At 40.6% G+C, this 21,911-nt stretch overlaps 3 protein-coding genes across 4 annotated transcripts; 2 read left to right on the top strand and 1 right to left on the bottom strand.

The window, feature by feature from the left end:
* The first annotated feature begins 1,100 nt into the window (after positions 1-1,100).
* LOC109486341 (protein N-lysine methyltransferase METTL21A-like) lies at positions 1,101-6,775 on the top strand. The gene is made up of 4 exons (XM_019790167.1): positions 1,101-2,054; positions 5,503-5,614; positions 6,048-6,233; positions 6,548-6,775. Exons 1-4 carry the CDS (start codon positions 1,908-1,910, stop codon positions 6,766-6,768), a joined length of 666 nt encoding a protein of 221 aa, XP_019645726.1. The 5' UTR covers positions 1,101-1,907; the 3' UTR covers positions 6,769-6,775.
* A 2,654-nt stretch (positions 6,776-9,429) lies between these two features.
* Positions 9,430-16,851, top strand: LOC109486343 (peroxiredoxin-1-like). Of its 2 annotated transcripts, none has more exons than XM_019790169.1 (7): positions 9,430-9,552; positions 13,972-14,092; positions 14,208-14,244; positions 14,477-14,593; positions 14,962-15,084; positions 15,479-15,609; positions 16,015-16,851. In XM_019790169.1, the coding sequence occupies exons 2-7, from the start codon at positions 13,987-13,989 to the stop codon at positions 16,095-16,097; spliced, it is 597 nt and encodes a 198-aa protein (XP_019645728.1). In that variant the 5' UTR covers positions 9,430-9,552; positions 13,972-13,986; the 3' UTR covers positions 16,098-16,851. The 2 variants fall into 2 exon arrangements, with proteins under 2 accessions (XP_019645728.1, XP_019645729.1); XM_019790170.1 differs by lacking the exon at positions 9,430-9,552 and adding an exon at positions 12,561-12,677.
* A 158-nt stretch (positions 16,852-17,009) lies between these two features.
* On the bottom strand, positions 17,010-21,211 carry LOC109486323. Its single transcript, XM_019790141.1, has 2 exons — positions 20,845-21,211; positions 17,010-18,497 (listed from the first exon to the last, which is right to left on the bottom strand). The coding sequence occupies exons 1-2, from the start codon at positions 20,879-20,881 to the stop codon at positions 17,611-17,613; spliced, it is 924 nt and encodes a 307-aa protein (XP_019645700.1). The 5' UTR covers positions 20,882-21,211; the 3' UTR covers positions 17,010-17,610.
* Positions 21,212-21,911: the final 700 nt, after the last annotated feature.

Genomic DNA, 21,911 nt, shown 5'->3' on the forward strand with positions numbered 1-21,911 from the left:
AGAATGGCTAAATTCGTCTGATGGGAGAATGTGATATGGGAGTCTTATCTGAGAAAACAACACTCTGCCGTGCAAGGGTTCAGTTAAATTGAAAATTATGTGCCCGCTATGCACATTTTGACCAAAAGAAATACGTTTTCAAGGAAACTCAAAAGGAAAGTTGGCTGAAAAGTGAGAATTGTACACTGTGGGAAAACAATCCGCTAGTTCCTATTTGGAAATCCCACCACTCTGCTTGTCCTGCTTCCAATTAATAGCACGAAAACAGATATTTAAGCCAACTTGCCGAAGTATGTAAAATGTCGAGAAATACTTTCTTAGCAGACTTTAATAGGGTTCTGTTAAAATGAAAGCCTAAAGACAAATCTGAAGTTTCCGTAAGGTTTCCGTACTTGTAAATACGACAGAAATGCATCATGTTTAGAACTATACTTTAGCTTTACAAATTTACTATATACCGGCCATAATTGGCAAAACTGCAGCGATCGGCTGAAAACAGCCGACTTTGACACTGCTTGCACTTTCTACTTTTAATCCAAATTTCCAAAAAAAGTAATACAAGCGGCTGGAATTTTGGACGACAAGATCTATGGGCACAGAACCAACATTGTTTCTAACATATATGTACATAATGAAAGCCGCATCTGTCTCTGTAGATCGATTTAATGATGAAAATCGCAGATGGCTGGAAGCGAGGTTTATCTTACTGTGGATCTTTAATAACAAGCGAGAGACGTCGTTTTTAGCTTGTCTTGTTTTTCGTTCTTGATGAGCTGGAAGGCTCTCAGAGGAGCATGGGTAAAGGGATGAAGTCTGCCATCCCTCTCTTATACTGCTTTATATATTTTTTTCATTGTATGGCTTCATAGTGGCGTTACGTATACGTACCTTCAGTAATAAAAATAATTTGTCAGCAATTTATTTCTTTTTGCTGTTTTGGTTCACGCCGCGATCACAAGTGTCGTGGATCGTCGTAAGATCTTGATGTAGAATTTCTTAGCAGTCAGGGACAGAACCATATGGCCAACCGCTGACAAGGACCTAAGACACCGCTTTTCGTAACAAGACAGTCGTACGACGCATATACGACAATCCCATATGAATACCCCCAGTTTGGTCTGCAATCGTATGACGATCCTATACGGCCCATCAGTTATTAATTAATCCCAGACATAAACTTGACAACAGCACAACGGAAAGAATCGCCGTGCGTGCCAGACGTCACGAGTACGCAATAGAGGGCCACAAAACGGGGCAAGGTCCTGTTGTACCCAACCATCCATCACAAACTGTTGGCAACTTGTCAACTGTCGCCTGTATACTCTGGCCTTGACTTTTAAAGCATGTTAGAGCTTTATTATGATACGGATCGTTTCGAGTTAAATGACGCATCCCCGATAATTTGATGCGTATTGACATGTCTTAAAACCGTGCCCATATTTAGATAGCAGTCCGTATGTTTATTTGACCCGATATATGATTTATAAGTACCGTCTGGATATGTTAAGGGTAGGGGGAACGGCCATGTGACCTTAGCCTCAGCATGTCGTGTCTTAATTCTAGTAATAAACCACAGGCCTGGGCCTAAATAGAAACATACTTGTGAAATCTCGGGATTGGCAATGATGTATTAGCCGTATACGGGCTGGGCGAGGTTGTTGTTGGCTCCTGCAAGCGGTGGTCGTACACTACAAACGCCTGGGTGTGGGAACACCAACGAAACTTGACACGGCCTCTAGAAGCTTCGAGCGGCGGGCTTTGTCCGGCAGTCGAGCAGAAAAGACTTTGGACACACACGCGTAGCTCTCTCGACAACCGAGTCCGACTGCACACACCGAGTTTCAAAACAACCCGCTGTGTGCTATAGATCCCTATTCCCTACGTGCTAAGAGCGGCGGTATTTCGACATGAGCGCGCTCCGTCTGGACCCCAAGAAAAAGTACGTGTGGCGAGGCTGCGGAGTTCCCGAGGAGGCCTTCAGCTTCTGCGGGCGAGACGTCGTCATCCAGGAGAGTTTCGGAGGGGGCGGAGAGGCGGCCATCATCTGGCCGGCGGTAAGGGATGATCCTACTGACGCTCTGTTGTATACAGAACGTTGTTTTATCCAGAACCGCATGCTCAGACACGGTTCTAGGTACTAGTAGTTCACACGTATTCAAAACTTCGCCCCGGGCAATTTTATTATTATATACGCGAAGACTATCCAGAACCATGTTTTATCCAGAACCATGCTCACGGCTAACGGTTTACGTTCTGATTCTGATTATCGAAAACCGTGCCCAGTGCAAATTTACGTTCTTGGATACGCGGAGACTACTACTACTAGTATCTAGAACCGTGCCTGATGCTAACCCTAACCCATTCATGCATAGAACTAGATGGTTCTGGATACAATAACATCCTAACGTGTCAGTACTCTATGGATGGGGCTTAACAGCACGCCACCTTGCTTCTATGTGTACTTTTGCCACTTACTTCAAACACACTACGATAACTCGTCTGTCGAAATATACATTGTGTTTCGCCCCTGCTCAGTCAACAATTGGTGGTACGGATCTAGACTTAGTTGCTTGCACTATGCAGTTCGTATGTCATTTCTTCGAATTCTTTCTCAGTCTTTCTCACTTTTTCTTGCCGTCTTTGTGCATAATGTCTTCCCGAGTGCGTCCGTCTGTCCGTCCTTCCTTCCTTCCTTCCTCCCTTCCTCCTTCCTTCCTTCATTCCTTTTTTTTCATTCCTTCCTTCTTCCTTTATTTCTTTCTTCCTTGTTCTGTCCAACTCTCTCCCACTCTCTAGCTCTGGCTTCAGCCACTGAATTCCGCACCAAACCGGTTTAAATTGTTTTTAGACCGCCTTGTGTTGATAGATTTTAAGATTCAATCCATTGTTGTCACTCTACTGGCTATTACATATATGTAGCTTACAACTGTATGTACATACAGTAGTCAATTCAGATTCCCAATTTCAAACGCTATGTACTAATTTTCAGGGTCATTCGATTGAGAACTGATGAAGGATAGTGGATGTCTGAAATGCCTGAAATCTTCAAAGAATGCATCCCGTTGCTTGATTTATTTTGCATTGCGTAAATAACAGTCATTTGATCTTTTGCCACCCTTGAAACTGAAGTACCCGCCCTCATTTCTACCATACTTGTGGCCAGAAATAAACGTTTACATGACACGATGTCCCTATAGCTACGTGTACTCGTCCTAAACAAGACCAAAGGCCCTGCCACACATATGCAGGACGACCTTTCTTAATTCCCCCGACCACCAACAAACTAAGGTTGGCTGAATTCGAAGTTCGGGAGCAGTCTGACCTGATTTGGGCCACGCCTTCCATTCTTTACTAATCGAGTCGAATTTGAGTTTATTTTGAGTCAAATTTGACCTCCGAGCCCGCCCAAACAACTGCTAACCTAACCCCCCAAACACTAGCCAACAACCAGCCGGCCATAGTCCAACCTCCCGTCAACACCCGAGTACGTTAAACATTGTAAACCTTTGGGCTGGCGCACGTATCTTTTTATTGGCAAGAATGCACATTTTTTCACCTTCGCAAGGAGGAGCTAATCTTGTATATACACCGACGTAATATAATAAATTCCTCCCAATACCAGCATCGATACATCTCTTTTGATAAAATAATTTCATACGAAAGCTGCGAATCCCATAAATTTCAAGTATGCAGTGTTGTCAATTTGAGACTCTTCTTCTATAAACGTTATGTAGACACTCCTTGGTTGTGAATAGCGAACCTTATAAATCATAACAACGCCTGAGGGTAAATACTAACATGTGCACGGCCTCCAAAAACGACTGGGATTTCCCGCTCACGCAAACAAGAAATAAATATCCGGCAATGGGTGAACGAACTGTTATAAGGAGCCAAGTCCATCTTCGGAATCTATATATGTGTCGTTGGCTAATACAAGCTAGCTAACTGATACACGGGGATAACAACATATCAGTGTCTGAAGACACAGATGGTAGTTTGCAGTGTAAAGTTACAGGTTGTTTAAACGGCGGGCGATTTGATTTTGTCAGGTTTCTCACAACTTGTTGTCTGAAGTTTGAAAAATCTGCATATTTTTTTGGTTCATTAATATGCGCTACGTTTGGTGTTTTTTTTTTCTTTTGTTCAAGAACTTCGACGTAAAAATCATCACAAACGATACGATAGCTAAATTTAAACACCGCTGCCGTGTCATGATACAACATGTAAATTTTCTGGTTATTTCTTCACAAAGTAAGATGTAAAAACGTTACATAATACCCCTTTAAATCTACCGGCAAGGTCTCCAGAACTAACATACAGAGGCCTGGTGCTATAGTTCACATGCCTGGGTGTCAAACTTAGGCCGCCAAGCCATGTTCACATGCATGACATGCCTGTCAACTGTACCCAGCGTATCAAATGATGTCTACATCTGCCACTGCAGACGTGACTGATGGCACACAGACATGTTTCCTATAAACAGATACTAGATTTATTTACGTGGGATAGAGGGAAGGTCAAGAACGAATTTCAAAGCATAATTTGTAGGATCACTGAACGCTTGTAAACGCTTTTAGGAATTTCGAACCGTGACATACCGTATTACCGACCATACCGATATGATTAACTTAACTGTTTATTGAGAATATCTGAAATGGTTCCAGATTCCAGGCTGACGATTTTTTAAAATATTTGTTGCGCATGCAAACGTGAAACATACACACACACACACACACACACACACATACACACACACACACACACACACACACACACAAACAAGCAAACAAACAAACAAACGAAACAGGAACCGTGATACACACATTCAAGCAACAGACACGGTCACAAACAGGCACACAAACATACAGACGCACACGCACATCGATGATACTATGACAGACACACACACACACACACACACACACACACACACAAACACACACACACACCAATTGAAACATACACAGACAGACACATACACACACACACACACACACACACACACACACACACACACACACACACACACACACACGATCTCGAATCTGACAGTCTGTCCACTGGTTTGGATGCATGTCGAAGAGGACATGCCCTGATAGCCGTGTCTTTACTATTCAGTCAGCCACGGCGGCGGACGTGCCGAAACAGACACCTGATACATGATGGTGGTGCTGGTGTTTACAGTTGGAGAGATGAGGGGGAGGGGGGCAAACACACCTGTTTTACTGAAGCGTGTCGCGTAATACGGGTAGCAGCAAACTACAGGCAGGGGGCGCTATTGCAAACTGAGACATGCTCTACTACACTGGACATACTGGATTGGTCAGGAGAGTAACCTTTAAAAGTTTGCAAGCACTGGCTATTTCTATGATATATGTACCGATATGTGGATGTTTAACATTTAGGATATGTTGGGGTAATATAAAGTTATAGCAATCAACATCACCGTAGATCGCCGAGTCTTTACCCTGACATATATTTCATTTGTTTTGTCTATCAAAGGCCATCATTATGGGGCGATATCTGGAGGCAAATAAAGACTCTGTGGTGGACAGAAACGTCATTGAACTGGGAGCTGGGACCGGACTGACCGGAATAGTCGCCAGTTTGTTGGGTGAGGTGTTATGACTTCTCTCGAGGGAGGGGGGCTTTGGCTACCGCAGATTGACCTTAAGGTGAAGTTGGCAAGTTGGAAGTAATTGAGTCGTCCCACACGGATAGAGTACCAGAACAAACTCCGAGCCTGCAAGATTCCTGCAATACGTCAGTTTTGTGGGTGTGCCAATTCCCAAAAAATATTGCCAAGAGGCATTAAACTTCCGACTATTGTGACCCAAGGGCTACAGAAATGGAGAGGAGTGGAACGGGACCTTGTTGTCTTGTCAAGAATTAAGTTGGTATTGGATTAATTTTATATATCTACAAGAAGGAAGTGTACATGTATTGTAATTTGTCGCAGAACAAGAAGTACTTGAGTTCTGTAAGATGAATTGTTTACTTTCAAGTAAAACTGTTGGGTAAAACATTTACAAGTATCTTGTCTACAGGCGCCAAGGTCACGCTCACCGACACAAAAGAGGCTTTAGAATCGACGTCAATTAACGTCGGCAGGAACACGAAGAAAGTGCGGCACGCTCCCAAGGTACAGCAGCTGAGATGGGGGGCGGACCTGCACATGTACCCCGAGTCCGACCACTACGACTACATCCTGGGTGCCGACATCATCTACATCGGTAGGGGGCATGTGTGATCATTAACATCGTTTTGAAAGTCCATCTGTGTTGTTAGATCATAAATAGCATTGTGAAGAAGGATTAACCTCATTATACTGGATATAGACGGGGGTCGGTACCGACTTCCAACGACCTTTGACCCATTGCTCACGTCACACTTCCGGAAGGGGATGACGTATCCTAAGTAATCAGGACCTAAAACTAAGGAACTAACGTATCTTGTATACAATAACCATAAATGTAAATACGGGAGGATTTATCGACTTCGTCGATATAGTTAAATAGATAATCTCTGAAATACTATCTCTCTACAGAGGACACCTTCCCCGACCTCCTGCGCACTTTGCGGCACCTGTGTGACCGGGACACGGTCATCCTCCTGGCCAGTAAGATCCGGTACCCCCGGGACGAGCGCTTCTACAGCATGTTACGTCAGGAGTATGACGTCAGGGTCGTCAAGGAAGACAGGGAGGAGGAGGTTAAAATCTACAAAGCCACGCTGCCGAGAAGGGACGTCGCCGCCATGCCTTGTTAGACAAGGCCGTACTTCGGCGTTGCGCGTTTCCGTGTACGGTAAACGGTCGTTGCCATTTGAAACAGTGAATATCGTAGAAATTTTAATTATTACTACTATGTAAATTTCTGAGAGATATCGTGGGTTTTTAATGAAGACCTAGCTTGAAAATTCAGTTTTTCTAAAATTGGGCGTGGCCTCATAACTATTAATGACGTCATGAAAAATTGGGTTTTAGGATTAAGGTTTTAGGATTAGACTTTTTGACCCGAGTTCGAATCCAAGCTTGTGTTCTGTCTTTTTTTCACTAACACCTTTACTATTTCTCACGATACTGACGTACATTTGCAAATCAAATGTTTTTTAATACTTTTATACTGATGTTTTTCCCCTTAAAAAAGTTATGATAAGCTCGGACATGGCATCGACCATTTAGCGATATGGCATCGGCAGTTTCAAATGGCAACGACCGTTTACGAGTCGGAAATGCGCTTCGGCTAGAGGCTAAACACGGACATAAATTAAGGCTCAAGCCATACGTAATGTTGTTTTATTCAAAGAGTACAACATATGTCACCCTAGCCTATGGTCCGGCATCTCTCACATTAGATGACGTAGGTTGTACCCCCATCCCCGTCTTTTAAAAATAGAAAAAAAGCTTTTCAATTCCAAAATAACGTGGTGCTTTTAATTCACTCGTCTGATCGACTGCTCTACCCTATTAAATATCAAAATCTCTACTGTAACTGTAATGTATCTATTGAATAAGCGGTGGAAGAATATATATTTATTTGAAGAAAAAAACGAGGAATACGACTAGTATGGCACATGTATGCTACCTGATTTGCTTTTATACTTTGTTAACTTCTGTACATTTTCACTTAATAACATGATAGATGAATATGCAAGGCAAGGTACCTAGCTATAGTCTTAGTATAAGTGTTTGAGTTCACGTATTGTTGCATGGAGGGCACACGCCGCCATTAATTTAAGATAAATGTAGTATTTGAATAAAAATTAAACAATTTGCATCATCATCATCATCAACAATTTGCAATAAACTTATTATTACCTCCATACGGAGGTATTGTTTTCGGTGGCTCTGTTACTGTGTTTGTTTGTGTGTCCATAGTTATCTAATTACGGTGGAGTGACAGGAAGTGAAGGGGGGAGTGATGTAACCGCAGATTGACAGGAAGGTCGAATTGGCTGTCAATATGGTCTCCTGTATGTTGGGATGAAGGTGATGGTACAAATAAGGTTATTCCATATTCTGTCTCAAGTTTCCCGCTATATATTATATTTTCATGTCTGATGTCTTATGGGAAAATATGCAGAATCGGCGATACACGATAATAAACAAAACAAGAAATTTACAATTCTGATATATTCGATGAATATTTCGATTTATTATTCAAAGCTTTATTGTCTGACCTGGTCAGATTCTGCATTATCAAAAATACTAGTAATCAAGACTAAAAAGCTTTTAAATTTGAAAAATATATTTTGGTAATTTATTAACATGTTAACACATATACTTTTACAAGAAAGTCCAAAAACGTACGTGGGGTCTACTGCTGCATTGCAATTGCCCAGGGAAGCGCTATTATTAGATTAAGATAAACCTTAAGAGGACCTGATGATCCCACGTACATGGTACATTCGTGATCCACAGTAACCCTCTATCGTGACATAGAAGGAAGATACTAAAGCCTTTAATCACAGTCAGCATGAAAGTGTAAGAGAAGGGGAAACAATTTCAAGCAGGGCAGATATAGATTTCTAAATCCGACCATCCAACCGGATCGCGGAAATCAGGATCTGTGACTTATTCAGAACATTTTCGGAAACAATCCGTAATGTTATAGCCACATTTTTTTTTTTTTTTTGTTTACTGGCCGTACTCAGTTGGTACCATGTAAACGATAGGATTTCTGGTGGTTGGCCGTTACTAAATGCACTTCGGCGTGAAATATCATGTCACCCATTAGAGAGATCATAAGATACAACATCCTTCCGCTGCACCTGTGCCAAAAATAAAAGGAGGATATATATCCGGCCTCTGAACAATTTTTACGCACACGTTCTCACTCTCTGAAAACAGTTTCTGACAGAAGAAACAAGCAAATCGGGCAAAAGTACTCTTCAAGTAGAGCTTTAGGCTTCGGCATATTTGTGATGTTTAATGTTTTATTAGAAATCCAATCTATTCTTCCTATTCTTCATCCTAAGATCCTAAATTTAATGATGCTCAATAATTTTTAATGATGTTCACCCTTACTTACTCGTGCTCGACTAAATTCCATGTATTGACTGCCTTACATGTTACCACTATGGAATTGAAGTATCACTCATTAATTATGCAAATTAGATGTACATTAACATAATCAATATCGGACAATTTTACTCTTGTTATCAATAACATATGACACAAATTTGAAAAGTCCCAATATGGAACGCAGCAAATGTATAGAACTTCCTCATGCAAATGTAGCGAAAACCTAAGCTCCAAGCAGATCTTTTGGTGGGGGTAAGGCAGTAACAAATTGGCCAGTCTGTAACCATTTCCCCCCAAAAAGGGCCATATTATTATATAAAAAGCAAACGATCTTCCACCATCAACCTCTGCTTGGAGAGTAGCGAAAACCAGTACCTGTACCCTCCTGCTAATAAATGGTATCGTCCAGTGAAAGACCGCGCGTGCCTACACCACGTGACCTCCTTCTGACATTCGCCGGTATCTAGAAAGTACGGACACAAAAACCCTCCCATTTCCTTGTTTTTTTCTGCAAGAAAGCACGAAAGGTGAGGCTTCACGTTCATTTCTATGATTCTCAAGGTATTGATGATTTGATATAAGGCCTGGTAGCGGTGTGTTGTGGTTTTATTTTGAGGAAAATTACTGAGAATGTTTTAAAGGTTCCACTGTCTAGTCGACACACACATGAAATACACGTGTGTTGTGTAACATATAGTATATCACTATCAGGAGATGACTTCGCACATTTTCGTTCTTTTGTGTCACAGAAGTCACGAAATGCTAGAATAGCTCCCCCTAAACCACGGCTACCTGGAAATATTGACAATCCGTAAACAGGGCTTTAGAAATCCAGCACGAGTGTGTTATATGAGAAGTTGTCCTGGTCGACTGCAAAGAAAAGTGGGTTACTATACTATATGAGAGGGTGGGGAGGGGGGTTTACTAATGTTATTTTAAACGTTAAAGAGGATATCCGGCTTTATTCTTGTGAAGCATATATACTTGTGAGCTCTATAAAAAAGGGTACAGCCGATGACTTGCATTTTATCTCAGACATCGACTTATTACATCGATTTTCATATGCCAGTAGCATAATAATTTGACATTTACACAATATATATTTTGTTATATTGTGTTTATTGCTATGTATATGATTCTTACGTTGTTACTAAATAGTTTGGAGTGTTTACCATTCATTGTAGCATTACACGGTTCTTTATTGCCAAAGCACTAGTAGTAGGAGACCAAAGCAAACATTGCCAGATTTCATTCTGGAAACTTCTTTGTTTGACCAAGGCAGTCACTCACATTACTGTAAATTCATTTATTTTCGAAGGAATTTTTTTTTGAACATTACAAGAGGGAAAAGGTTTTTTTTACTGTTTACTGTTATTATCACAACCTTATTTTATTATTTTTTGACAGTATATTAACAAAATATTGATAAAATGCATATATAAGGTAATAAAATTGTAATTTTGCTGCCCCTCCCTTAAAAATGCGTTCCCCAAATATTCTACCTATCCTATCCTTTTTTGCATACAAGTCATTTTGTCTGACATTTCGTGAGATAAAGATTACATGGTTGCATGTAAAGGGATGATGCCAACTTATCTGCTTTAAGAAGAATTTAAGCTTCTTAGAAAATAAAAGCTTCTAACGACAAGACATTTGTGTAATCTTTTTATCCCCCATAGGGTCAAGGTCAACACCTAACGTTACATTTAGTTAGCCTAAGACATCAATTCACTTCTTTCAATTCTTTATTATCAAATTAGATTGATCTTGTTAAGATTCTACAATAATTTTTTAAAATTAGGATAGACCTTAGTAAATGGCCAAGCCTTTTCATGGGACGTCTCTTTTGTACTAGTGTTATGATAAATTGTTAAATCATGGTCTCAAAGTCCAAATCAGTTCAAGCAAGTGCTTATTTTAGTGATAAGAGAACCCTCATGACTGTCACACATATATTTGCAGATAAAATATTTGCTTCCTACTGGTGCTAGTTATATAGTGTTACTATAACTTATAAATTAAGGTGAATGAACCCTAGGCCTGCTTAAAGTTAAAGTATATCACAGATTGAGTTACTGTAAATTCATTCACACTTCTTACAGTAACTCAATCTGTGATTTACTATCAGTTATGAATTAAGGTGAATGAACCCTAGGCCTGCTTGAATTATATCACAGATTGAGTTACTGTAAATTCATTTAATTTCCCGATGTTTTTTATTTTATTTTTTTAGGGACCTCATTTTTACTTGCTACAATACTGTAGTAGTACAGTAGCCCTACATTGGAAACACTAAAAATTTCAAGGTCAATTATTAACCATGAAAATAAAACCAATTTGCAAAATTTTGAAGTTTAGCAGTTAACCAATTCTTTTTTAGTTTGCCGTTGATGCAAAGTCCTTTACTGACAGAAAAAATTCCTGGTGTTATGATTATGCCTTGGATAGGCCACCACATATATCACAGCCAATATTTTAAGATTCACAGTAAGCAAAGAATCACGACTCATTATATATTTGCATTAAGTCTGTGCTTGAAAGGTGGCTATGTTAGTCTAATAGTAGTGAATAATACAGTTAGTAGGCTGGAAACATTGTTGAAAAGACTGAAGTTGTCCTTGCCAGTTTGGTCATTGTATACCGGTATTGGTGTGTAAACAAAGCTCTTAACTCGTAGGCTAAGATACACTCGGGTCTGAATAGCATGCCATGGTTTCCCGGTTAGCACTGAATCTTCTGATTGCATGTGGATATCCTTCATCTCCAAGCAGATGTATGGTTATATATACATATATGCTTGGTGGTTTTTTTTACAGCAGTTTGTTCATTTTTCTAGTGGTTTGTGTTTTTAGCCCCCATATGGAAAATGATGCAAAAACGCACATAGAAAAAACGTACCCTATATGTTTGCTTCGACATTATATGATATATATTAGGGCTTGAAATACTTTTTCTGCATACCTGCACCGGTGTAGGTAACGATATGAATTACCAGCACCAGACAAATTTTACCTGCACCACTCAGAATTTAGGAAGTATGGATCATACCAAAGATTGTTCAGAAACCATTGCCAAGATATTTCAGAGGTGATAACACTACTAGTAACAGTCATTGCAACAAATAAAGCTCTACATACACCTACATGTACATGGACCAGTGCAGATTAGGTGCAGGTAGACATCAGAAATACCTGCACAGCTCCAATTTTACCTGCACTAACCTGCATATACCCAGTTGAGTACATGGACCAGTGCAGGTTAAGTGGAGGTAGATATCAGAAATACCAGCTCCAATTTTACCTGCACTATTAAACCTGTACATGCAGGTGGTATTTCCAGCCCTGGCACTTGTATTTTTATAGATTTGTTGAAGAAACACCTGACGTATAAAAAGCAACCCAAACCTCACGACATTTGGTTGGAGATCAGTGATGCGAACATCCTTTCACGAACACCGTCCAATGGCTTAGAGGTGGTAATTATTTCCGAGAACCCAGGATGTGCCTGTCATGCTCTATTTGTCACACAGGTAATAGTAAGAGTGACTATGCAAAATCCGGTGCTTAATATATAGTCGGTGTAACAGGAATTCAGTGTATGTTGATACCAGTATCCATAACCAGAATTCTAGACCTACTATTACTATTAACAGGTATGCTATTCTATTACATTTACTACAATGTTGCATTGTTGCATTACAGGAAATATGAACATTCTATTTGTGTACATTTGGTAAATATGGTGTTACACTGTTAACAGGTGTTAAAAATCTGCATATTGTCAAGCAATTCTGCATTTTGTTATGCATACGTGGCCTTTTTGATCAATCCAACTACATATGTTTTATATATATTAGCAATCTTTACAATGAGTATGTACGCATGATAATTGATTTGATTTTAAATTTACTTTTAAGTCTGTTTTATATTTCAGTAGGAGGGGTTGAGGGGGAAAATACATGCACTTGTTTTGTGGTTAAAACTTAATATTTTATAGATTGAAGACTATGAATTTGAGTGGTTTGAATGAGGTGATTTTGAAAATATACATGATGAAGCTAAAGTTGATGTAACCTGACTTTATAAGCTTTAAAGTTTAAGCAATAATTATTTTGCAACAGGTTAAAATGCAGACATGTGGTACTCTTTTGTTCTCTGAACTATGAAGTCTGCGTACAGCTGTGATTGGCACTGGCTAAACATTGTCGTTAATTTGAATTTCTTCCACTTGATGCCTGGCCTTTGTACTGCGGTATATGCCCCTTCTGGTTGTCCATCCAATTTGTACCATTTTTTAAGTGGTGTCCGAGATCACAGAGCCAGCTGTTGGGGGAAAATCATTGCTGGTGTGGGAAGGGTATGGATTAATGCCTGACAAGTTGGTTGGGAAAGATCATTGCTGGTATGAGGAAGGTATGGGTTCTTACCTAACAAGTCGGTTAGGGGAAGATCATTGCTGGTGCAGGGAGAGGCTGGTACTAGTATGCAGTATAATGTCAGGGTATCATTACTGATCTTTAGAGGGAATTGGTGAGGGTATGGCATTCAGGAAGGGACAGATCATAATTCTATCATTCTGGGGGAAGAAGAAGATACATGTATATGAAAAAATACTGAGTTTAGGGGGAAACAGAATGTAGCTGTTGTAACCAGTAACATGTGAGAGGGAGAGTTAACTGACAGGAAGTTAGGTCAAAGGTCCCAGAAAGGGTTATCTCACTTCCTATCTTCAACTTCCTGCTATATGCATATCTGTTGCCCTATGACAATGACAACTAGTATTAGTGGGAAGGTATCTGAATAGACAGATTAAGCAAGAATTTTACAATAAATAAAATAAAGATTCAACCAAAATTTAACATTTCATGGACTTATGAGTATGACTGTAATATCTTTGATCTGTTTGACATTTTAGATCTGTATTAAATTTCTCTGTTTTTTTTTTAGGAGTACTGAACCAAGATGTCTGCCGGAAACGCCAAGCTCACCCACCCTGCTCCCAACTTTGAGAGCACGGCCGTGCTGCCTTCTGGAGAGTTCAAGACCATCAAACTCTCTGACTATAAAGGTAGGCTTAACATTCATTTCATTGTCATATTTATAAAGCAGTGTTCCAGCTAGCCTTTTTGATTCAACTACCTTGTAAGAATGTAATTATTACAAAATTTTTTCTTCTCTTGTAGGAAAGTACTTGGTCATCTTCTTCTACCCTCTGGACTTGTAAGTAGCATTCAATGTTGAACAGTTCTTTACATGCACACAGTGACTGTAAAATACATGAAATGTATTTCTAAAATTCAAGCTTAAAATTGCAAACTGTCACATGCATTTTGTGAGATTTTAATGTTTGTTATGCAAATTCTGTAATGCTAGATTCCACAAGTAATTTAGGTACAAGGTATGGGGTATATTTTGAATCATATTTACTCTTTCTCTTTCTTTTTTTCCCCAGCACGTTTGTGTGTCCAACAGAAATCATAGCGTTCAGTGATCGTGTGGATGAGTTCCGTAAGATAAACTGTGAGGTGGTGGCCATTTCTACAGACTCCCAGTTCTCACACTTGGCATGGTGGGTGTTAAACACACACAGTACAGCTGTACATATATATCGCCTTTAAATTAATTGGACAGATTTAAATAATTTTTCATCTACACGGGTGCAAATCGTGATCAAAAGCTGACTGCTTTTCTCAATTAAAAAGTTCCATTCCTTTTTTGTTTAAACAGTGTATAGGTTTTTTTGTAGTGGCTATTTGTTATAAATAGCCACACGCTATTGCAGCTAAATAGTACATCCTGTATACTGTAGTTTAAAATACAGCAATTGAATTTTTTTTCTAACCGCTATTTGTAAGTCAAAAGAAATGAGATGAAGACAGTTTCAATAACAAATCATTAGACTGATTATGACTTATTTAATTCTTTTTTTACATTCAGGACGAACACCCCCAGAAAGCAGGGTGGTCTGGGGCAGATGAAGATCCCCATCCTGTCAGACAAAGCCATGACCATCTCACGGGACTACGGAGTGCTGATGGAGGACGAGGGCATCGCCTTCCGGTTGGTTTATTTTCTTGTTTTTATTTGGTCCAAGTATAACAAATATAAACTGCTTTAGTCAGAACACAACAGTTTTGTGCAGTAACTATAAGCCTTGTAAGACAAGACTGTAATTAAGGTTGAACCACTAACACTTTAAAGGCTATTCCTCTTGATAAGTGTGGTGGGTTCTTTAAGGTGTGGCTCTCCTCAAACAACTGATCTCCTATTCAAAGCTAGGCTTTCCCAAGGGCACAACAGCTATACAGGAGCCTGCTAGGGAATCAAACCCAGAACCTCTAGATTCTGAAAAACCTTGCCTTGACTACATTTACATAATTAATTTTCTCTACCAATCCAGATAGCACCAGATAACGTTATCTCATAAATCTTGTCATTTTTTCCTGTATTTCAGTGGTTTGTTCATCATTGATGACAAGGGTACCCTGCGCCAGATCACCATTAACGACCTGCCTGTGGGGCGCTCAGTGGACGAGACACTGCGTCTGGTGCAGGCCTTCCAGTTCACCGACAAACATGGAGAAGGTGGGGCAAATTTATGGTTGTGGATATGTATTGATAAACTTTTGTAATAGATGCTGTCATTCAATAATACAATATTGCAGCGAAGTACTTTTGGAAGATATAATCAAATCCTGGATAGTGAGTGTGGGCGAGTGATCAGTGATTTGGACACCATTTTCCTACTATGAGTGGGTTGCTTTTTTTGTTATAAATGGTAACAGTAACACCACGCCACACCAATTATATTTCTAACTTCTCAGGTTTTTCTGTTTCCAAAACAATGCTGATGTAGCAGCCCTAGGCGTACCCCGGCTAGAATGTACCCCGGGTACATTCTGACCAGGGGTGTAGTCCGGCCTGCTACACCTGTAGTAAAATCATTTGGTAACCTTCAGCACTTTAACATCACAATCATTTTTTCCCCAGTGTGCCCTGCTGGCTGGAAGCCTGGTGCAGACACCATCAAACCCGATGTAAAGAACAGCAAAGAATATTTCTCCAAGCAGTAACTCAGCCGCTGTAGAGGATAGCTGCAATCTCCAAGCAGATGTTGGGTGAAAGATCTCAAGTTCTAACTGTCAGTCTGCCCTCTATGAAAGTCGCAGCGGCAATCTTTCACCACAATATCTGCTTGGAGATTTGACTGCCATTCTTGAACTTGTAGACAAAATCCTGCTGAAATATCTTTGTATATGGAGTAATAGCACGGAATTCTTAGTTGAAAACAAGCGCGGCTAGACATTTACTAAATCAAGATTATCAAACCCTAAAAGGAAATCCTATGTTAAATTATCAGAGGATGTTGTTTTGTTTTGGTTGTTTTATATGTTTTTCATGTTAAGTATTCTGTGGTGTAGAAATAGTTTGAAGAGAAGACAGTTAAAGTATTGTGGCATCATGAAAGAAAAGGAATTGGGTAAAGCAAGTTTAAGGTGCAAACTGTAAGTTCAGTCGATACACGTACAAATGTACTAGTCTAAGAGTACTTGCCAAGCAGAGGTTGGTTGGGAAGATGGGACTTTTCATAGGTTCCATTATGTTCCAGCCGAATCTGTGGCCTATCAGATAGTGTCTTCATATGACTTTGTTACCGAAAGATCTGCCTTGAGTTTGCAGCATGCGATTCTGGCTGTTAACATTCCTGTGTTTCAGTGTCCATCCCTTGCAAGAACTTTGAGCATTTATATGGTTGTTTGGTATGCTTGTGATAGGAAAGTTGTTCTTTGCTTCTCAGTAAAACAAAGAGGTGCTTTGAGCAACAAATCTTGACTTTATTGCCTGTTATTTTGAATCTTTGCTATTTTCTTGGTAGGAAAACTTTTGACATATACAGTATAGATCTCGAATAACTTCTGATCTACACACATACAATATGGGATTAAATAGTGCATGCAGTTTTTAGGGCATTTGCATGAGTTTTAACTGTGTGTTAGTCAGCTTTTACTCTGCTTTTGATAGCAAACCAAACATGATTTGCACAAGAAATTAATGGGAAGGGAAGTTAATCAAGACCTGTACTGTAATTTGATAATTGTTTAAGTCCACATTGCACAAAGGTTAATGTTAACACAAGTCTTTCATGTTACCATTCGAACATGTATATAAATGTTAGGTTAGAAGCACTTTCAAACCCAAATCATTATAAAAGCACTATTGCCCGTATACATCATTCAAACCATGATATGCTAACATGCAGTTTTGAGTTGCATCATATCCTTGTTTTACATATGAAAAACAATATTAGCTTCAAGTTAGTTTCCTTTTATCGGAGATATTGTGGCAAGGGAAGGGGACCAAAGTTAACAAGGCTGGACTCCAGGCTACTATTTTGGGGCTTAAAAACGTCATTTTAATGCAACATACCCAGTTTCTTGTTAGTGTTTCTAAGTCCTTACAAAGAGCAGATATGTCCTTTGTAGTTTACCTTAAAAGCCTCAAAAAAGCTTGACACTTAGAGCCTCCTTAGTAGGCTTATTAAGCTTCATGGCAATATTAGCATTCAATAGTTTTAATATGTGTCAATCATCGACGCAAGGAGAGGCTCCACTTTGTGTCATTGGCTAAGGAGGGTAGGCGCAGAGGGGCGGGGCTTGCTGGCCCCTCCCCCTCCATCCCTATCGAATAGGACGCACACCTCTGCTTCCTGGTCAGTTTGGTTGCCATGGCAATCTGGGACGGCTTGTCGTTGTTGTTGACGGGTTGTTTTCTCCGCAGGTTTGGGAGGCTGAAGGCCTTCATTTGTGAGGCCAGCTGTATGAAGCTCAGAGTCGGCACAGGTTGAGAAGTGCCCCCCGGTGACGGCGTTTTGATGTACATGTTCGAAACAGATGCAGATCGAACGGGCTCGTTTGCTGATCTCGTAGGAGAGAGTCGTTGGCTATTGTTTGTAGGTCGTCCTGGAAACAGCCCAGGTAACAGCGGTTGCGACACAGTCGGTTTATCGGCTATGCTTTTTTCTGGGTTTTTGGTGGGCTCCATTGAACTTAGGGACATACCATTGGCTACAAGCCGCGGGGTCCTTTCTGCTACGTTACGCCAGCGAATGGGTAACGTTTTATCTGGAGGTTTAAGTTCGGTGGGGTTTGACTGATCTGCAGTTTGTAGCAGTCTCGGAATCTGAGGTCTCTGACCCGAGTTTTGCGCTGAAACACGCTGAGAACCGTTTTCGCCCTTCCCTTGTTTTGCACGAGGGTTGTTTTGAGGTTCAAGATACTCCAGAGGCTGGGACTTGATCGCGTTAAGAAGGTCCTTGAGATCGCGTGTCTGTATGTTACGGGCGAGGCGTGTCTTTTGGTGCTGCAGTTCGATCCGATGCACCTTGTCGTGTAGGCGGCGCTGCAGAGACACGTTCATCATACGGGCAGTCTGGAGAGACATGCTGTGCCCGCTGGACAACTCAACCAGACCACCTGGAATACATGTATAGAGAAAAAAGGTTATTGCCTTCGTCAAAAGGGTATGTTTTCGTTTTGGCCATGGTGAAGTGGGGGTCTGAATGTATGTCAACATAACTCCAGAAGCAGTCAATGGATGATAGCGTTTGTTTTAAATGATTACATTTGGGGCCCCTGCCAGCTTGTTATGGTACTGCAGTTGAACTTTTGATTTCTATCATCGGGTGGAGACCAATGATGAGATGAGATGTTATTTACATAATCGATGAGAAACATCTATAGTTTCACAGTCGTAAAGGTTAACATTATTTAGCAAAGGTATGAGGTCGTGAACCTCTTTGTAGTTTTACTATAGCTGCCATTGTCACCCCAGGGCCCTAGCGGGTATTAAACGAACTGCAGCTTAAGTGCCCTATGCCCAGTTTCCATACCTGCATAATCCTTTGATTATTCGTCATTTACCTCTACACGCACATCAATCAGTCCCCTGTCTGAAGTATGCGGAGCTTAATCCTCTAAAATGAGAAAAGATGTGGAACATGATATGATAACCACCCTGGCCCCAGGGGCGTCCTTCTTTGCAATGCAAAGTGGACAGAAAGTTGTCTGAAATCGATACAACTTTCTTTACAATGCAATTTCAGGGTCTCAAAACAAAACAAGATATTCTAGATGTGGAAATCTGTCTGCTATTGACATTTTACTACCATTTTTTGGTACATGATCGCCAGCATTTCACACATGAAGCGTTTGAAATAGCTCTTAAACAAGCTACGTGGGGAGTCCCTACCCTTATTTTGGGTGCCACCAAAAACAGCTAGAACCAGCATACGATATGTAATGATGGTAGCAACCATTTTCCGTCAGCGACGTCGCATTTTGGCTCATAAACACTAGTCTTTAGTTTATCCAGCACCAAATTTAGATATTGGTAAAAGCATCAAACATTACTCCTTTCTTCATTTGTTTATTTATGTCTGTATAACTTTCGAGCCCTCTTGTGATATAAGATCGCATGTCGGTGAAGGGTAACACCAGGCTTCGTCTTCAGTGCAAATTAGCCGAGGTGTCAGACAATTGGGCAATTTTTGTCACCATGTTGGCTTCATCGGAACAATAGAAGTTTATCACGGCTTGTAGCCAGACTACAAAACACGTACGGTCTGCATATTTATTACGTTTAATCGTGTTTTCCTACCTCCGTGGTTGAATCGACTCAAGCACATTACATCGCATTTGTGTAACACCGTGAAATGGAGCATAAGACTTCCCTTCCACTAGACTGCTATCGCATCGAGCAACCAAAATTGGATTTGCGTGACCCTTGGAATACGTATGATGCACGACGTTAAAGGCATCCGCGCCTTTCTTTCTATACGAGTCGAATCAAATTTGAATAAAATTTGAGTCAAATTCGACCCCCGAACACGCTCCGAACACTGTTGACCTACTCCCAACCACCAGCCAACTACCAACCAAGCATATGGTCGACCTCCGGTCAACACTCGAAAGTTTTAAATATTTTGAAACCTTCGGTTTATATATAGTAACACAGTCTAGCAATAGCCGACCTGACCGAACATCAGCCAACTATACCCGACCGTGCTCCCGACTTACTCCCAACCATGATGTAGGGAGTTCGACTAGTGTTCGGGAAGCCATAATCGGCTATACATATGACAGAGGCTTCCTTCAGCAAGAACACAAACAAGTGGTTGGTGACATGTGATGACTTGTGTCACAGAGGACGGATCTGTGTAGACAAACGCACCCTGAAACCTAACCCTACACGGCTGTCACTGATACGTGTATCTAGTCTTTATACTGGCCAAAAAGATACTTGGTTCACTTTTGTTTACGGGACCAAATTGCCAAAGAATAACATCCATGTGGGTTGCGTATTCAGGGCCACTAACAAAAATTTTAACACACATATACACAGTAGGATAGCTTGTATCTAAACCATATTAACACTTAGTTATGGTGTCTGATAGTCAACCATGTACGTTGACAATAAGCCTAATACTAACAAGTCTTCAAGATGGTGCATCTTCGAACTTCTTGCAGTTCTGTGGCCCTTAAACTGTGACACAAGGAGTGGGTGTTTTTCAGCAGATGACACTTCCTTGGCCAGTTTACTATCGTAAAGTCTTACTAGCCTCCACCAGGCCTTTATATTGAGGTAGGAATAGTAGAATTCGGCAAAAAAGGGGAGAAAATTGGCCAGGATAGTCAGTTTGCAGGAAGCTATTAAGGTTAACTTCGAGCTCTTTGGTATATTCATGTAGCCAAACTACCCTGGCAGATTATCATCCGTATATTGGCCAGCGTAGTTAGAGTTCAATAGAGACTGAAGTCTTACCTTGTCCATCGTTTGAAACAGGTGGAGCGGCCGACATCGCTTCAACTCAGGAAAAAATCCAACTCCTAACAACGAACGGACATTGAGTCTTCGAACCTTCGGGTTGAGAAGGACATAGAACGCGCTACTGAGATAGCAACTACCGCAGACAGCCAGCTTCCCTGTGTGTCTTCTCTGTGTACAATGTTGTGTTGTAGGCAGAAGAGTTGTGACTCGGTTCACATGGATATCTGTCCCCAGGCTATACCGGCTTGTCCCCGCCGGATCAATTATACCCAGTGACAACTCGTGCATAAGAACAGCCGCCTGTAATCGTGTCTTGATGACTGGTTGGGAGAACAATACTCCAGCCGTGACGGGTAACAATCGTCTCACCTGCGGTCAGACCTGTGATGTTCACGGAAGGTGAGGAGTTCACTACAGGTGTGTGGCGTTTCCATGGTAACGGCGCTGTCAATCACGTCCGCGGGGGGCTGTTTCGTCGGACCCCCCTTAGATCGCCCGGGGGGATGTCTTAACTCTGAGATCTCTGTCTTAGACCTGCTTGGTTTGACTTATTGATTGCTTTTTCGAAGGAAAAGTACTTATTTCTATCCCGGTGGTCAGTCTATCGTGACTTGGGTGGGCTCTCTTCAAACCTTACTCCTGTATTTGTTTATTTATGTTTGCACAACTTTCGTGCCCTCTTGTGATTCAAGATCGCAAATCAGTATAAACTAGAGTTCCCCGATCTCATACCTTCGCCAAATGATGTTAATCTTTATGACTGACAAAGTTTAGATTAGATTATTCCCCCCTGATTTAAGAAATAGGAACCCAATTTTCATGAATATATCATTTTATCATAATCTCAACCAAAAGACAGTCTTATATTAACAAAGAATGCATTCTAGCATTTCCTAATAAATTATGCAAATGAGGTCCTGATTTAAATAAATTATATTTAATGATGTTCACCTCAATTTAACTTTCAAATACCACAAGTATGAAATTCCAGGCAGTTATCATTACATAATTATAAAATTTTCTCATTAATTATGCAAATTAAGTCATTATTAACATAATCA

The sequence above is a fragment of the Branchiostoma belcheri genome, unplaced genomic scaffold, assembly GCF_001625305.1.
Source record: "Branchiostoma belcheri isolate BF01 breed outbred unplaced genomic scaffold, Haploidv18h27 scaffold8, whole genome shotgun sequence".
Lineage (NCBI taxonomy): Eukaryota > Metazoa > Chordata > Leptocardii > Amphioxiformes > Branchiostomatidae > Branchiostoma > Branchiostoma belcheri.

What these genes read in the sequence shown, in the direction of transcription:
- LOC109486341 (XM_019790167.1), top strand. Translation starts at nt 1,908, where the DNA reads ATGAGCGCGCTCCGTCTGGACCCCAAGAAAAAGTACGTGTGGCGAGGC. An exon ending in CGGCCATCATCTGGCCGGCG is followed by an intron (nt 2,055 to 5,502) that starts GTAAGGGATGAT and finishes TGTCTATCAAAG; the next exon opens with GCCATCATTATGGGGCGATA. An exon ending in AATAGTCGCCAGTTTGTTGG is followed by an intron (nt 5,615 to 6,047) that starts GTGAGGTGTTAT and finishes TCTTGTCTACAG; the next exon opens with GCGCCAAGGTCACGCTCACC.
- LOC109486343 (XM_019790169.1), top strand. Translation starts at nt 13,987, where the DNA reads ATGTCTGCCGGAAACGCCAAGCTCACCCACCCTGCTCCCAACTTTGAG. An exon ending in TTCTTCTACCCTCTGGACTT is followed by an intron (nt 14,245 to 14,476) that starts GTAAGTAGCATT and finishes TTTTTTCCCCAG; the next exon opens with CACGTTTGTGTGTCCAACAG. An exon ending in CAGTTCTCACACTTGGCATG is followed by an intron (nt 14,594 to 14,961) that starts GTGGGTGTTAAA and finishes TTTTACATTCAG; the next exon opens with GACGAACACCCCCAGAAAGC.
- LOC109486323 (XM_019790141.1), bottom strand. Translation starts at nt 20,881, where the DNA reads ATGTCGGCCGCTCCACCTGTTTCAAACGATGGACAAG. An exon ending in TGTTTCAAACGATGGACAAG is followed by an intron (nt 18,498 to 20,844) that starts GTAAGACTTCAG and finishes CATGTATTCCAG; the next exon opens with GTGGTCTGGTTGAGTTGTCC.